The sequence below is a fragment of the Terrapene carolina genome, unplaced genomic scaffold (assembly GCF_002925995.2).
Source record: "Terrapene carolina triunguis isolate 2854851 unplaced genomic scaffold, T_m_triunguis-2.0 Scaffold53, whole genome shotgun sequence".
Classification (NCBI taxonomy): domain Eukaryota; kingdom Metazoa; phylum Chordata; order Testudines; family Emydidae; genus Terrapene; species Terrapene triunguis.
This window is the reverse complement of record NW_020664404.1, coordinates 13,186,322-13,203,043: the sequence shown is the minus strand read 5'-3', so window position 1 is coordinate 13,203,043 and position 16,722 is coordinate 13,186,322. Positions and strand designations below refer to the sequence as shown.

General features: G+C 50.8%; 1 protein-coding gene across 5 annotated transcripts in view; it reads left to right on the top strand.

Annotated features, from left to right (window-relative positions):
* The first annotated feature begins 2,382 nt into the window (after positions 1-2,382).
* Positions 2,383-16,722, top strand: part of FGFR1 (fibroblast growth factor receptor 1) — a 73,993-nt gene continuing 59,653 nt past the window's right edge. For 4 of the 5 annotated variants that reach the window (XM_024207150.2, XM_024207149.2, XM_024207148.2 and 1 more), the window contains exons 1-2: positions 2,383-2,764; positions 15,758-15,972. In XM_024207150.2, the coding sequence (XP_024062918.1) occupies positions 15,882-15,972 (91 nt within the window). In that variant the 5' untranslated portion in view covers positions 2,383-2,764; positions 15,758-15,881. Of the gene's footprint in view, positions 2,765-3,023; positions 3,044-15,757; positions 15,973-16,722 lie in introns of those variants that run through there. The other variant, XM_024207147.2, reaches the window with a different exon arrangement.

Sequence of the window (16,722 nt, the reverse complement as noted above, 5' to 3'; positions counted from 1 at the left end):
AGAATTCTGAAGCCAAGTAGGGTTTTTGGCAGATTAATTTGCATGACAATAGACCCAGCATGCTACTCCAGCTACAGCTACCTCCTAGCAGAGCTGGTGACTGAGGCCTCCCAGAAAATCCAAAGGTTGGACTGTTGCCTGTGCCTGCAGAGATTTTCCCAAGTGCTTCACAGCTTAGAACTTTCACCATGTTTCTCCTCTAGACCTCGCTGAAGTGTTGACATGAAACAGATGGGGTAAATGATTTCAGCTGTCAGTTGTTTTTTGGACTGTTCAGTGGTTTGTGGCACAGATGATATGGATCTGACAATCCTTTCCAAGCCCATCAGAGTGGAAGATACAAGCTTGATTTTCAGAAAGAGCCGTGCGTGCTCATCACTTCCACAAGCCAGGCCACATATGCATAAGGGGAATAAATGTTAGCTATCTGTGCAATAACTAAGAAAGACATTTGCCTATAGCTTTGGATGGAAACAAATATGCCAAGAGAGCAAACCTCAAATAGTTTGTTCAAATCACCAGAACCCCCAGATAATAGCAGTTTGGTATATTTTTGTCTATAAGGAGCAAAAGGGAGAAAAATCTGAATGGAAGCCATCAGGCAACTCTTGCAAATCAAAGCAAATTCTGAAACTTGAGGATTTAGGTCCTGATCCTGTGGTCAGATCCATGCAGAACACTCGGGGCATAAGGATCTGACCACACAAACATAATGACAGGATCCTGGTCTTAGGTGGTACATAATAAAAGCATACTAAGATGAGCTGGAAGTATCAAACATAGGAAAGAGGAACTCTGCCAGCCCATTTCTCCCAGAAAAGACAGAGGGGTTTTACTTCCACAGGCAAAATTTTAATTCAGGTCTTCCTACTGGAAAACAAACTATTCACAATAAAAAATTTTCCCTAGTCTTTGCCTCTGAATTCTCTCTCTTTTTGTTATCATTTGTTTCTTAACTCCAGAAAGCTTTAGGCACTTTGCATGAATTAACAAATAGTGGGGAAGCGAGCATGTGTGTTGGAGGGCAGAGACAATATCAACAACCCCAACTGTTCAAAAATTGTGAGTCAAGCCCTAAATAATCATAAATTGTCTTAAAAATCCTGAGATTTCAAAAATAAAATCAGCAATGCTGGGTTTTGTGGTTTTGCCACCTGGTTTCCCTGAGCCTTTATCTCACACTTAGTTCAGGTTTACTCTGCAACCATGAGGGCTAGAAATTTACCTAAAATAAGAAAGAAAGAAAGAAAGAAAGAAATCTGAGATTCTTACTTGATCCTGGCAGGTGGGGCTTTAACAATCACACCAAATATCAGGAGATTATCATGCAACAAGAGTTGGCAACACTGATTCCTGACCAGTTCTGCTCTTCTGACATGTTGCATGTCATGTCTGTTGCTTGGTTATTTTATTTGTTGTATGTCCGGCAGCCTGTATCTGGCAGCACTCATTGACTGAGTCTTGGCTGCTCCATGTAGGGTGACCAGATGTCCCGATTTTTGGGTCTTTTTCTTATATAGGCTCCTATTACCCCCCACCCCCCTGTCCCAGTTTGTCACATTTGCTGTCTGGTCACCCTAGCTCCATGAAGCTCATTGCAGGATCGGGGCCTTAGATTGTAAGACTGGCTATTGTTACTACATATCTGTACTACAACCTAGCCCAATGGGGTCCCGGATCCTGATCTCGGGGACTCTGAGAGCTACCATAACACACAGAAATCATCAGGATATGAAACACACCCTACAAAATAAACTGCACTGTTTGGAATCAGTCTTTAGAAACCACGTGGGTTTATTTGGAATGGAACAGGCAAATCAAATGTAAACCAGAGAGGTGGCCAAAGGCCCAGCTCTGCTGGGGAAGAAGGGACGTTCCCCAGCCACCTGCGCCCCACAGCCAAGATTTTGCCATGAGCTCCGTGCGGAAGGAGGAGCCGCATTTCGGGGGCTCAGAGCTCACTGCACGATCCAAATACCGAGGGGTTTGTTCGCCCATCCAGCGCACTTGGAAGAGCCTCCCGGGCAAAGTCCCGAGCCCTTCCCGCTCCTGTCTATCCCGAGAAGCAGGAGCCTGATCCTTCTCCCGGCAGAGGCAGGGACGCTTCCCCACCCGGGACAGGCTAGCCCAGGTGGGGGTGAGCCCGGCAGGTTGCTGGCGGGGGAGAGGAGGAGGGAGGCGTGGGAACACGGAGAGGGGGCAGTGGGACAGAGAAGGGACAGGACTGGGGACGAGGCGGAGCGGGAGGGGCTGAGCGAAGCGAGGAGGAGGAGCTGGGAAGGAGGGGGGTGTGGAGGACGGAGGAGGGGCTGGCGAAAAGGGAGGGACTCAGCCCTGCTCTGCAGCGCGTAGTGTGGGACTGGGCACCGGGCAGCAGCCGGAGGAGGGAGGCGTATCGCTCCGGAGCGCACGGAGGGAACCCGGGGAGCGCAGCGCATCCACCGCAGCTCGTCCGGGCACCTGGATCGGCGGAGTCTAGGGGGCGTCGGGGCCACTTGTGTCTTTCCCGGGGGCCGACACCTTCCCGGATCTACAGCGCGCGGGGGCCCCCTTGGCGAGATGGAGCCGGGGCTGTGAGCTGGGGCGGCTCGGGAGGTCTGCGCGCCTCCAGCCCCGGCCAGGGCTCTGCGCCTATTGTTCCCAGCAGCCGGCGCCGCCGGGGGATTGTGTCTCTGCGGCAGCTCCGGGGGCACCGAGCGGGACCGGCCCCGCCTGGGGCGGCCGCTCCCCCACTGGACCCCGCGGACTGTGCCCTGCCGGACCGGTGAGTAGCTGGGGGAGGGGGCGTCCCACGCGGCCCCCCACCCGCTCTCCTTGCCCGGGAGGCGCCATCGCAGCTGCGGGCAAACTTTCCCCAAACTTTGGGACTCGCTCCTGGGGGGAGGGGGAAGGGGGGGCGCCTCCGGGGTCTGTCTCCATGGGGGCGGGGCTGCTGAGTGAGACCGGAGTGAGTCAGAGGGGGCGCCCCAGCTCCGGGCTGGGGGCCTGGCGGTGAAACGCTGCGGAGAACGCCCAGGGCAGCCTGAGCTTGGCCCGCGGGAGGGTCAGTGTCCGCCGGGGGGGCTGTGATGGAGGCTGGAATGCACCCCACTGCTTCCCGTCCCCGCGCCAGCCTGGGGCCCCGGTGGGGGCGGCCGGACCTTGCTCAGCAGTGGCTGGGGCAGAGCCGCGGGGGCTGGTTCCGGCCCCTCCCGGCCTGCGGTGCCAGGTGCCCGGGGAGCAGGGCGCTGGGAGCTCGCAGCAGCCTCCCGCTCTGTGCTGGGCAGAGTTCGCCGCGTCCCTCGCAGGGCCCGATTCTGGGAGCAAGCCAGCCCCATCCCTGAGCAAAGTTACCGGTGCGCGCGGGCGCCTGCAGGATCGGGCCCTGCGCTTCCTTGTGTGTCCCCCAGCGATGTACCGGCCGCAGGGAGCCCCGGCGTGGATGGGTCCTGGTAGGACCCACCGGGAGGAGTTGGGGGCACTTCTTGGTGCTGTGCCTGGCCTGGCTACCAGGCGAGACCTCCCCAAAGGAGAGCGAACTGCTTAGTCCCATGGGCAGAGCACACCCCGGGGACCCGCTCTCCTTCGTGATGGAACAGGAAAGCCACTGAAGTCACTGTGCTGGGGTAAGGGGAGGAACAGAAGAGCGGCCATGCTAGGGCACGCCAAGGGTCTATCTAGCTCGGGATCCTGTCTGCCAACAGTGGCTGGGGCCAGGGGCTTCAGAGGGAATGAACAGAACAGGGCAATTTATGGCGTGATCCACCCCCTGCCATCCAGTCCCAGTTTCTGGCAGTCAGAGGTTAGGGACACCCAGCGCATGGGGCTGAATTCTCCATTTCTACAGCAGGGCTTTAGAGACTGCCCCGGGCTGGAGTTTGCATGGAGGGATAGGCCACGGGGAAAGGTGGCTTCAGAGTTCTTGTAGGGCAGGTGCCACCGGGGTCAGGCCATTGGCTGTTTTTTGAGGAGCCCTGTGACTGGAAATGAAGGCGCGCGGGGGGGGGGGGTTGTTTCTTGAACTTGGGTGAACTCTCTGGATAGTTGGCACTCGGTAAATGTTTCTCATATTGATTATTGGGAGCTTAATGGCAGGCATGCGGCTGCCTGGCTAGTTCAGAGAGCACAGGCAAGGGGCTAAGATATCCCTGTCTGAATTGAACAAAACCCAGCAGCAGCCTCCTGGGATGGGACCGGCAGATTCAGAGCATTGCAACCGGGCATTCTCCTAGACCTTCGCTGGATGGGCTGCTGCTCCCCACATGGTCCCCGAAGGAGCCTGCATTGTATTACTACCCGGCAGTCATGCGTTGCTTTTTTCCATTCTCCCATTATAACCTTGCGGTCTGAGGAGAGCGAGTGAGGCCAGTTTTAGGGGTTCGGCTTGCTGCGAGATTCTTGGGATTTAAGGAACTGTTTTCTCGCTGGGACCTTAAGAGAGCTGCCTTAACACATAAAATGAAGCCTGCCTTTTAAAAGAGGAGGGTTTTCTGAGCCAAAAAAGCTTCTTAAGGTACAAAGTTTAGTGGGGGAGGAAAATCTCTTTTGCATTGAAAATATTCCCTCTGGTTTCAAGCCTGTTGATTTTGTCTCTGTAATGGAATAGCACTTTCTCTAGACACGGCCATTAAGCTAAATGTTTCCTTACTCTTCCTTAGCAGATGTACTCTGCATAGTTGAATGTCTGAGGAAAGTTTTTTTTAATACCTGGCACACCTAGACAATTTAGCCGAAAGCTTCCCCAACCTTGCTTTACTATTCCGTATTTGGGGATGATATAAAAGCATCCCCATAAAACACTGCTGTGTAGTTTTCCAGCCCTGCTAATCATTTGACACCCCAGCGATATCCCTCCTATCTGAATTATTTTTGCAGGCATGCAGTGTGCTAATGCCCTGTAATGCAGATGCCCGCCCGGGCTCCTCATGCCTACTAATGTCTTATTGACATAGTTCTCCTTGCTAAAGCGGAAGTTTGTTGGAGCCTGTATTGGCCTTATGGGGAGGCACTGGCTGGAGTATCTCATTAGGGTGGTCCTGCTGTAGATATCGCCCCTTATGTTAGACGGTTTGTTAGTGAGTCTAAAAAAATGTTGGCTGTGCTCTGTCCTCCCTCCTGTAACGCACTGAGCTGCACAAAGCTAAATGAGGCCCTCTGTTTATCCTTGGTCATGAATGAGAAATGGCCAGAAGTAAACTCTTCATTGAGACTCTCCAAGCTCTGCATGCAGCTGTATCTGGGGGCTGATCTTGAGTGAACTTGTTTTCTCGAGGCCTGGCCTTATTTAATGGATCCTCTGTGCCCCAGGTTGGGACACTGAATCTGCAGTTTCCATCCCTCGACTACCAACACAGTCAGTCTCTCTTTCAGAAACAAAATGACAAGGAATTCCTGGACGTTCCCTTGATAGTGCTGCTACTTTTCTGTCTGCTCCAAATGGGTGACATTTCATTTTAAAATACATTTATAAAATGATAGCTGCTGGAACTAGGGGTGCTGGGGGTGCTGCTGCACCCCCTGGCTTGAATTGGTTTCCATCACACACAGGATTTACAGTTTGGTTCAATGGCTCTCAGCACCCCTGAATGATAGGGGCCTTTCCCGTAGCTTCCGACAAGGGGTTTGTCTGTATGTCTGTAGAAAGGATCGTCATGCTGGTGCAAACCTCCAGTGAAGAGGTGCCGGGGTAAAGTGAGGTTTGAGCCCTGCAGTGAGATGTATCACATCAGAGTAGCTATGCTGGTGTAAAAATCCCTGATATAGACAGGCCCTTCATACAGAGAACTCGCCCCATGGGAAAGCTTTGCACTTGCCTTTGCTGTGAGAGTATGAACAAATTGTTTGGCATTTTTTAAACCACCTTTTAAGATCTTTGAACATTTCTGGAGCTGAGTGAATAACTCTTAACAAATTAAAATAATGCTGCCAACTCTCACCATTTCAGCACGGTTCATGATATTTGGTGTTTTCTTCAAGCCCTGCTCCAGCACACATTCAGTTGCATGGGAATATCTGCTTTGGGTTTTTTTTTAAGTAAGTGTCTAGCCTTACTGGTTACCTAGAATATTTTATAAACACATGTCCTAAAGGCTTCATAACCAAGGAAAATCAGAAGAACCCAAAGTTTATTATTTTTAAAAATCTCATGATTTTGACTCATAATTTTTAAATGCTTGAGTTGGGAATACTGCAGATAATATATTCAACAAATTTAGACTTTTTATTCACAAATTCATGATGAGTGGATGATGAGATTCTATAATTATTCTTTATTCCAAGTTATTCACAAATTTCTTCAGAAAATAATCAGGTTGTAAATGCTCCCTATTTGCATTGTGGTGGCTGGTTTGCTTCTGTGATCTTGTTTGTGTTCTCTGATTGGACGACCTATATAATTAACCAACACTGCAAAATTTGAATGTTATAGTCAGTTGTGATGCTTGCAATTTATACTGTGTCGGTTAGTTGTATAAATCATCCAATCAAGGAATGCGAACAAAACCACTTGACTTATGTATCAAATCAATGCAGCTCAAAATCTGAATTTTATATTCAATCGTGATGGGTGCAGTTTGTACTGTGTTAGGTACTGAAGTCACATAGCAGTGTTTCTGTTCTCTGATTGTATGAGTTAGGTAACTAGCATGCCACAAATTGGTACTGGGAAGCTGCAATTTTACAGTTGAATATACGGTTTCCTTTTGGTGACTTGAACCTTAAAATGTACTCAATTGGACTGTTTGCACTACTAACATGTGTGTGCGTGGAAGGGGTTTGTTTTTACGAGTCCTGAATATATAGGACAGTCAAAATTCACTTTCCTAGTCAGGCAGATGCGGAGTTTCTTTCTCCCTCACTATTCTTGCAGCTCTAACAAGTTCTCTATGCAAATCACATTGTGTGGGGGTGGTGGGGCTAGGGGAGAAGAGGGAGACGGTATCCTGCCTAGTCTTGGCTTTGGTGCGGGATCAGGAGAACAGGTCCTCACATAGTTCTTTGGCTAGTGGCCATTTCCCCCACACATGAGCACTTCCTCCCTTAATCTCAGGGGTGGCTGGCATGCACTGGTGCCTTCCCATTGTCTTGCTTGGAGAGGATTAAAATAAATCAAGATAGTCTCTGCCCTGGAATGGTAAAGGACAGAGCGAGGTTCTTCCCATGCTCTGCACCACCAGCTCTTGTCCACGGGAACTACAAATGTGTCAGCGTCTGACTCCACCGTATTCATGACTCCGATTCCACTTTAAAATAAGGAACCAGGCTGCTCTGCCCAAGCTGGGAAGGGAACCCTTCATGCTTTCAGGAGAGCTGGTGACTTTATTGTTCCCTCCAGAACCTTGCGTATTTAGCTGTTTAAAAATTTAACCTGAAGTAGAACCCGTTTTGCTTGCAGTCCCAGTGTGCTGCATTCATGATGCATGTTCTCATAGCATTATAGCTTCCAGCCTGCTGAAAAGGACAGCTGGGGTTTGATCAGCTCACAAAGGCTCTAGTCCTTGGTAATTCAGCTTCCTCCTATGCTTTCCAGGCCTTGGAGGTCTTTTTCCTTCTCTTTTGTGCGTGTTTGTCTTTATCTCTAGTAGGGAAATATTTGCTGGAATTGAGTGAGTTCATCCTTTCCCCTTCTCTAGCAACCTTTCATCTGGGGAGCTGCATGCTTTTTGCAATCATTCGACTCTCTTGTCAAGCAGGTAAATATGATCATACCTGTTTCACTGAATGGGGCCTAGGGAGATTACAGCCCATATCTTCTAAAGAGCCCTTTGATTTTGAGTACCCAACTTGAGATCCCCGGGGCCTGATTCTCTTCAGACCCACAAGCCCAGCTGAGGTCACTGAGAACCCACAGCTCTGCACAACTCTGGAAACCAGGCCGCAGACATCTCTCACTGAGCTCCCAAAACTGAGGCTACTTCTGAAAATGTTGGCTTCAGATTTTGCTGTGAGCAAGTTGGTAGCAGAGCTGGGAACAGACGCCGGGGGCCAGCTGGGCAGGCATCCTGACTCTCAGTCCCCTCTCCTGTCCATTAGACAGCACCCCTGTTCGGGGTCACTTCTGAAATGTTAAAGGTATCCCAGTGTTGTGAAACTGTTCCCTCCCTACTCTGTCCTGATCCCATATTTCCACCAAGGTGATGAAAGGCAATCAGTTAGATTTTTGCTAGATGGCTGCATCAGACTTGGTGCCTGGAGCAAATTCAGGAAAGTCTTAAAGAGGCTTCTGACTGAGATCTTAGTTTACTCATTAGGAATATGCTTTTTATAATCCCTTCCATATTGCTGAAGCCCCTAAGCTGTGAGCCATTGCAATGTGCTCCTAGAAATGTACATGTGGCTTGGGAGAAGGTTACTGCATGGAAGGGTTCAGTGCTGTATTCTGCACACTCAGGCATGTATTTTTCCAAGTCTGTGTCTGCTTTAAACATTACTGTTTTCTCCCCTAGACACTATTAGAATTATTTGCTCTTTATTTCGGCAAATACTCGGTTCCTGTCCTGAGTGCAGTCCGGGGCGAGGAGGGATGCGGGCGGGGGATTAATTCAGTCCCAGCACTTTGTGGCGCTTCCTTAGTTTGCAGTGAGGTTGAGGCTTTATTTATCTTGAGACTCAAGTGAAAAATATGCAGTTTCCCCTAAGGCCACGCATATTTTCAAGCTGGGTTACATGCTTACTTCCAGTGTTTGGTAAGTGATTATCCAGTCACCTGCTTGCCTTGGGGGGGTGAACTTTGCACCCGGTACCTCAACCATGTCCCTGCCACACTGTTCTGGGGATGGGAGACCCCGCTTCCCCATCACAGCCCGTTGGTCCGTGCTTTCTATCTTCTGTTGCGAGGTCTCCCCTTTGCAGCTGTCATCCTTCCAGGGGGAGATGGGAGGGGATTCACTTCGGAGGCACTGGCTCCTGATCTTCAGCTGGGTGTAGGGGTCACTGTTAGGTGAATTAAGATATTGCCCAGAGCTCTTTACACCACTGCCAGTTCCTGCTGGCCTGTGGAGGGCGATTCTGGAGCCAGGACTCTGACCCAAGGTAGCTGCCATGGTGGTGCTCAGCGCTGAGCTGCTGGCCAGTCATAGTCTTTAAGTGAAGCTTCTGGTTTTGATTCATGCCCACATTATGGGCCCGGTTTTCAGTATGGCTCAGCACCCAGCAGCTCCCATGGTTCTGGCTGGGGAAGGAGGAGTCCCCATTGCTTTCAAAGGGAGCGGCTGGGTGTAAAACGACTAGCCCTGTGGCTTTCCCCTTATGACCAGCGGTGTGTTGTGACCTGAACTGGGGACGGATTCCATTAAAGCCACAGTGAGAGCAGAACCCACCCACGCCATCCCTTCAGCCTTCCCTTTCTACTGCTGAGCATTTCCTTCCCCAGCATCCACTCGCCCCTCCAGACCGGCTTGGTTTCAGGTACTGACACAATAGAGAATCCCACATGTCAGATATTGAAATATCCAGCAACCTGTTATTACCCCCATGCTCCCTAGGGTTGCCAGGCATCCGGTTTTCGACCACAACACCTGGTAGAAAAGGAAGCCTGGTGGCTCCGGTCAGCACCACTGACCAGGCCGTTAAAAGTCCAGTTGGTGGGGCTGGCAGACTCCCTTCCCGGCTCTCTGCGGCTCCCGGGAAGCGGCCGGCATATCCCTCTGGCTCATAGGCATACGGGTGGCCACGGGGGCTCCACGCGCTGCCCTGAGTGCCCGCTCCGCAGTTCCCATTGGCCGGGAATTGTGGCCAATGGGAGCTGCAGGGGCGGTGCCTGTGGACCAGCGCAGAGCAGAGCCCCCTGGCCATGCTTCCACCTAGGAACTGGAGGCACATGCCGGACTCTTGCTGGGAGCTGCCTGAAGTAAGTGCCACCCAGAGCCTGCACCCCAAACCCCTGCCTGCACCTCAACCCCCAGCCCTGAGCCCCCTCCCACACCCAAATTCTCTCCTGGACCCTTCACCCCGCACTCCCTCCCATGCCCCAACCCCCTGCCCCAGCCCAGAGCTCCCTCCCACACTCCGAACCCTTTGGCCACAGCCCGGAGCCCCCTCCTGCACCCCAAACTCCTCCTCCCTGGCCTCACCCCAGAGCCCGCACCCCCAGTTGGAGCCCTCACCCCCTCCTGCAACTCCAACCCAGTGAAAATGAGCGAGTGAGGGTGGGGGAGAGCGAGCGACGGAGGGAGGGGGGATGGAGTGAGCAGGGGTGGGGCCTCGGAGATGAGGGCGGGGCAAGGGTGTTTGGATTTCTGCAATTAGAAAGTTGGCAACCCTAAATTGCTCCCCCCACAGCCCCTCCACGCTGCTTTACAAAGAGCATGTGGCTTTAAAGCCACTGGTAGGAGCAATGACTGAAAAACCACAGCGAGCAGAGAAGGGAGCTGGCCACAGCCCTTTGGAGAGGATCCTCCCACGCCACCCTTGTGCTGATCTGCAGCAGGCACATGCTCAGGCACCTCTCTGGTGCTTGGTGACCCTTCCAGCTCAGTCTGGTCCCAGCACATGTGTTCTTGGATTTGTCTCTTCCAGTGACAATTCGATTGTCCTTTTTAGGCCCCCAGTGGGCAAGTTCCAGGTTTGGTCAGACCAAACGCAACCCTACCGTAGTGGCTGGGTTGAGCCCAGCCCACGGGAGTTTGATGACACGCTGACCTGGGAGTTGAGTTATAAGTTGCATCCCTGTCGAGTCCTGAAGCAGCCTTGGGTTTTATCTGCTACATTAAATTTTGATCACTAGATTCCCTGACTGAAAGGCCTGGAAACCGGCGTGTCTCTGGGGGACAGTGGGACATGGTGACTGTTAGCGTATGCGTGGGTAAAATACTGCTTGATTCCCTTACAGCAAATAGTACACAGCTAGGGGATCTGTGAGCAGAGTGCTGGCCTTGATTGGATACCCTCTGACTTTCCTTTGGAGCCATGGGCACATGCCCTAAAGGTGAGCAAACAGGATTGGGTAAAGTCAGAATCCTCCATAGCCCTGAAATGTCAAAAAAAAAAAAAATGCACGTTTGCTCTGGGTTTGCAGCCAAGGATTGAAGTGCCCTTTGTGTGCTGAGCCCGCTCTCTTGAGATTTCCAGCTCCGTTTGGATGATTCGAGGAGGTTGGATAAAAACTCTGGGTGCTTGGATGCTTTCTCAGGTACCATGGTGAGGGGCAGCATTGTAGAAAACTAGACAGCTAGGTCTAAGCTGGGAACCTTTTGAAGTTTGCCCATCTGTTGTGTATATGTGAGCAAAGGGTGTGGGAGTAGATCATGCCTTTGTGGGGCCTCCAAGCAGTGAGAGGATGTCTGAGCTGCATTACCAGCGTGTGACTCTGAGGGGACTTGTGCGTGTGTGAATGTGCAGTGTGTGTGATTCTGCTGGGGAGGGTGTGCACAGGTAACTGGGTGCATACTCAGTGTCTGATTCTGCCTTTGTGTGGGCATCCTGGTGTGGGAGGGCACATGAATGCACACGCGATCTGTCCATCGTTTTAAATAGAAGTGTGGGTGTAATTGGTCTAGTTATAATTGTAGCCTCTGCAGCCAGGTCTCTAAAGGGCACTTAGGTATAGTTTCTCTCTTAGCATTTCCATTTTTAGTTGTTGAAATCTTCCCCTGAAAAATAAAAACTCTGCAGCGTGCCCCGGGGAGGATAGGGGCATAGAACCGTGGGGAGCACTAGGTTTTGCACGCTGGAAGGAGCTGACGGGCAGCCCTGTTCGCGTTCCAGCCCTTGGGAATGAACCATTTTCTGTTCAGATTTATAGAAAAGCTGCGCAAACACTGAGAAGAGTCACATCTTTGTTTGTATAGGTACAAATGCTCTCCCGGCTTCCTCACCTCATGTGCCCAGGGCCACGGCACAGAACAGACATTGGGGACAGGAGGGTGGGGCAAGGCAGAAGAGCCATTCAGACATAGAGGGACCTGTCAATAGAATAGAGACACTTCTGTTGCAAAGCTCTGTTCCTGCTGGTTATGGGCCTGGCAACTCAGGACAAGCGCTACCAATAGTGGGAGTTTTAGCTTTAAAAAGGAAAGTGCCAGGCCGGTAAGTCCCAGTCTTGCCCCTCCCTGTAAACTCCTCGGCTCTGGCTGCCTAATTGCTTTTCAGTGCTGATTTTGATTGCACTAGATGGGGTGTTTGGTTAAGCCCCAGTGGAAGAGGTTCCTCTTCTTCTATCTCCCTGCTTTCCTGCCTCTGCTCTACTGAGGCACTGCTTCTTTCCAACGCTTTTCTACTCAGTGGAAATGGAGCGTCAGTGGGGCACTTCCCTTCCCATTCTCTGATCCGCATTTTTACTTTTTGACTGTCACTTTTTCCAGCATCAGCCAGGGGACAGATCACTGCTAGTGACTGATCCTTGTGATTCTCCATGGAAGTATTCGGTCCTGGTTAGCTGAGCAGGAAGCAGCTCCCCTTGACTCAGCTGAAATGAGCCATCTCTGAGGTATATTAGGGAAAGAATTTTGTGGGGCTTTGTGCCAGCACTGACTCACTTTGCGTGAGCTGCTGCTTCAAGCTGTGCTACCTTCTCCCTGCGAGGGCCCTGGCAAAGCACTGTGCTCAGAAGAGGCCTTCGCAAGGACATTCCACATTAGGACATGTTCCGGGCAGCATGTGCGCTCGATAAACAAAACCACTTGGAGACGGAAAATAATTTCCAAAAATACCAAAGACTTCTTTTTCCACAAAGAATCCCCTCCCTCTCCCAACCCTGGGTAAATTGTTAACATTCAATAAACTATTTTAAGACTTGCTGCCTGGTGCCTGAGCACGCCGGTGCGCGGAGATAAAGCTGGTGTTTGCCGTCCAAGCGCCTGTATCGATACACTGCCCTCAAACCTTAGCCACTTTGCAAAGCAGGACTGCCTTTGGGAGCCATTCTGAGGGTTTGGGTGGCACAAAAGCAGAGAGCCCCGGGCGGAAGAATCCTTTTAAAGTTCAGCTAGGTAAACATCAGCTTCCATTCAGGTTATTTTCAACTGCCTTCAGAAGAGCATCGATATCATCATCCTGATAACAAACGCAGCATTCTACATCGACAGCACATCCCAGCCCCAGATCTCGTGTCACTTTGCAATCATGAATGAAGTCTCACATTCCCATCCACCACGATGGTAGGTAAGATACAGAGAGGCAACTTGACCCACTACTGAATGGCAGCCGCATCCAGGCCCAGAACACAGTTGCTGTTTAATCAAGCACAGTAGAATGACCTGATGTTTTAGGACAGGAAGTGAAGAATCTTATGGCCAACTAAAATGCAGGGGGGCGGTTCTGGAGGCAGAATGTAATTAGCTGGGTAGGGTCTCTAACATGCTGGTTCTGTCACAGTGCCCCTGGGACTATTAATGACTGAGCGGTGAGGGGACGTTGTCTTTTATGCCATTGCAAAGTCAAGGGTGGCGCTTAGAAGGCAGGGCTTAGCCCTCTATTTTAACCCCATTGTGGAGGGGGTTGGCCAGGGATGGCTGAGTGGGTCTGTGCTTTGGAGACTAGGATGGGGCCCAGTCATGAGTCTCTGAGCTGCCTGCGGGAAGACTTGGCACTGCGGGCAGGGCTGAGTAGAGGGCCTGGCAATGGGCCAGGAACCTGAGTGCTGGCACCCCAAACGCTTAAACTGGCGTGGTGCAGCCCATGGAGACTACAGGTCCCAGAATGCACTGCAGCCAGGCTGCTCATCTCAGGATAGGGTGACCAGATGTTCCGATTTTATAGGGACAGTCCCGATTTTGGGGGCTTTTTCTTATATAGGCTCCTATTACCCCCCCCCCCCAATCCCCTGTCCCGATTTTTTACACTTCTATCTCAGGATGGGGCTTCGCAAGCTGGGAATGATCAGCCTCCATGCATTAAGGATGAGGGCTGTTGGGGAGCTCCGTGGGCTGCCTTTGGCAAGTCCCCCTTAGTGAGCCACCTCTTGGAAAGCTGTTGACACCACCAGCTACAGGCTAATTCTCAACTGAGCAGAGGTGGTGGCTATGGGGCTCTCAGCCTCCACTCGCTTAAGGGGGTGGGGGGAGTGGACTCAGCCATTGTATGCTCCCAATTCACTCTCAGTCACAGGGGATACAATCTGTGGCCAAACGCAACCCTTGGCCCAGCCCTCACTGACCTCACCGGGAGCTGCTCTCGTTCACGGGAGGGCTGAACCGGGTCTTGTTTGAATACAGGGGCTGAACCTGTGTCGAGCCGCACAGCTTCCCAGCTGCCCAGATGCAGCACGGCTGTGCTCAGTTTTGTCTAGGCAAATTTCCACTTCCCCTGGTGTCTTCAGTCTTGGCGCCAACTGTTGGTTTCGATTTGGTGGGTTTATATGTGTGTTTCATTTTGAGAATCAAAACGTGTTTTTTAGCCCTTATCTGTCCAGACTGTCCTGCCCATCTCCGTGCTGCTAGGTGAGAGATCGAGAGATCTTCTCCACATGGTAACCTTAGGTTAGGAGCAAAAATGCTAATGGATGCAAATTAACCCGCTGGTTCCAAAAATCTGGGTCTTCCAATTCCAGTGAGCTGGAGACTAAACCATGGAAGTCAGATCCTGAAGCTCTCTGCTTCTTCACAACAAGCTAGGCATGTCACTCAGTGGAGATCAAATGCCGTTTATTGGGAGAGTGCACATCGGTCGGGGGCGAATTGAAAGGCCTTGATGGGTCGTCCTGCAAAATCTGTGTTCACAGAGCTGTACACAGCAGAATCTCTTTCGCTTGAATAGAAGCGGGGATGCAAAGTTTGTTTGGTTTTGGCTAATGGGAAGCTTTGGATAAGAGGAGTTCAGATAAATTTGGTTCTGTTGTGTTACGTGTGTTTGTGCGCTTGCGCACACATCCCTCCCCTTCCCTCCCCCCCGGTTATGTCCCTGATTGGAGCTGGAGACTATTGAAGGACAGTTCCTATTCTGTTTTTCTTCAAGCCCTGCTCCAGCACACATGTAATTGCATGGGAATATCTGCTTTCGTTGTGTTACTGCTGGGTGGTGCTGGTGGGGTCACTTGTCTTGCAACCCAGTGGTGGGTGCAGATATATTTGGGTAAGTTTCTGAAGCTCCTGAATTGCTTTGAGATGAGAGATGCTATAGAAGCAAAAGATCTGGTGAGATTGTGACATAGGCAGGCCCTTTTAAAACTTGTGTGCTTCAAAATAAGCAATGAAAAACCAAAACTTTTCAGTTAGCAAATGCTGAAACTGGATATTTTGACAGGTTTTTCGGACCTTTTTCCAATGTTTGTTTGAGTCTGGAGGTTTGTCCAGACCCACCCTTTCTGCAAACAGTTTTGGTTTTGGCAAACTGGCATTTTTCGTTGAAAAATTCCCAAGCAGCTCTGGTGTGGAGCCCCTGCAGCCTTATTGCAGCCCAGGGGAAATGCACTTCTGAGAACTGGGTGGCTGCTTTGAGGTGCTGAAACATAGCTTTGGGTGCTTCGCTTTAGGCACCCAAATTTGGAAGTGCAGCCAGCCCCTAGGTTCCCAGGGGAGTCCAGACTGAAACGTCACTGTTTATAGATTAGCTGTGAAGGTCACACATGCAGAGTGACTTTATTACTGCACGGTGGAGCTGTTCTCTTTTGTAGCACATGTCACCCACTGACAAAAAGAGCTGCAAACACTTGTATTTTAAATCAAAGAGAGGGCTAGAAATAGCAGCGACTTATCCCCATCGATTTTAACACAAACAGGTTTTTTTTTTAAATCCACGTCTGAGGCTGTTTAATTTGAGAGAGGATTTCCCATGTTCTCTGTTTGTCACTGCGCAGGGGCCGGAATTACTCCTGATCTAACTCTTCTTGTTTCCTGGTTGGCAGTTTGAAGGGACTGGAAGTTTGGAAGAGAAGATTAAGCGAGCCCCAGCTAGCAAGCCAGCAGTCTAGACGGGAGTCTCCATGGAGTTCTGGAGCCCAGTTGCCAACCACTAGCTGTAGAACTGGGATGTTTACCTGGAGGTGCCTCCTCTTTTGGGCTGTGCTGGTCACAGCCACGCTGTGCACTGCAAGGCCAGCACCAACCCTGCCAGACCAAGGTAAGAGGAACCACACCCTTCTGCTCCTCTCATGTCTAGAGTCTCTCTGGCCGGAGTCAAGAGCTCCTGCTGCTAGTGAATAGAAATGTGACAGAAAGAGCCCTTTTAAGGGCAGGTTGCTGGGATAAGAGGCACGTCTGTTTGCAGCCCTTTTTCTTTGAGTTGCTGCTCCTGAGTGGTTATAAGATATTGGGTGTCTCTGACTTTCTTATGAAACAAGCACAGCCTGTTTTGAAGTCCCGCAGTAGGAACACGATCAGCGAGTATGTTGGCTGTTGCAGTGAACGGTTTGTGCTTGTGCTAAGGGAAGACAGGCTTACCTGAGCCGAGAAGCTGCAAAAACGTCTCAGCAGCTGCCAGCTGGTGCTGGCTGGGAAACGGGAAGTATTGCCAAAGGAACGTCGCCATTCAGAACAAACAAAATAAGGGAACGTTTCTTAAAAAGGAGAAAAATTCAAAAGAAACTTTTTGAAAAAAAGGCCATTTTTCATCTGGAAAAAAATGTGTGCAATGAAAAATGTTGACCGGGTTGTTTCAAAGCTGATAGGGGTTCCCCCTTGTCTGCGGGACGGGAGAGCTGATTCTGTTTCATAGCAATCATTTCCCTCATTCTGATGAGCTGTAGTTGAGATCAGTGTGGTGACCTCCCCCGTTATCGAACGAGACAGGTACCGGCCTTTCCTTGGCTAGTTGTTTTGAAGGATGCTGGGGAGTCCGCATTGAATGTCGGGGAGTCTGTGTTGTGGTGTT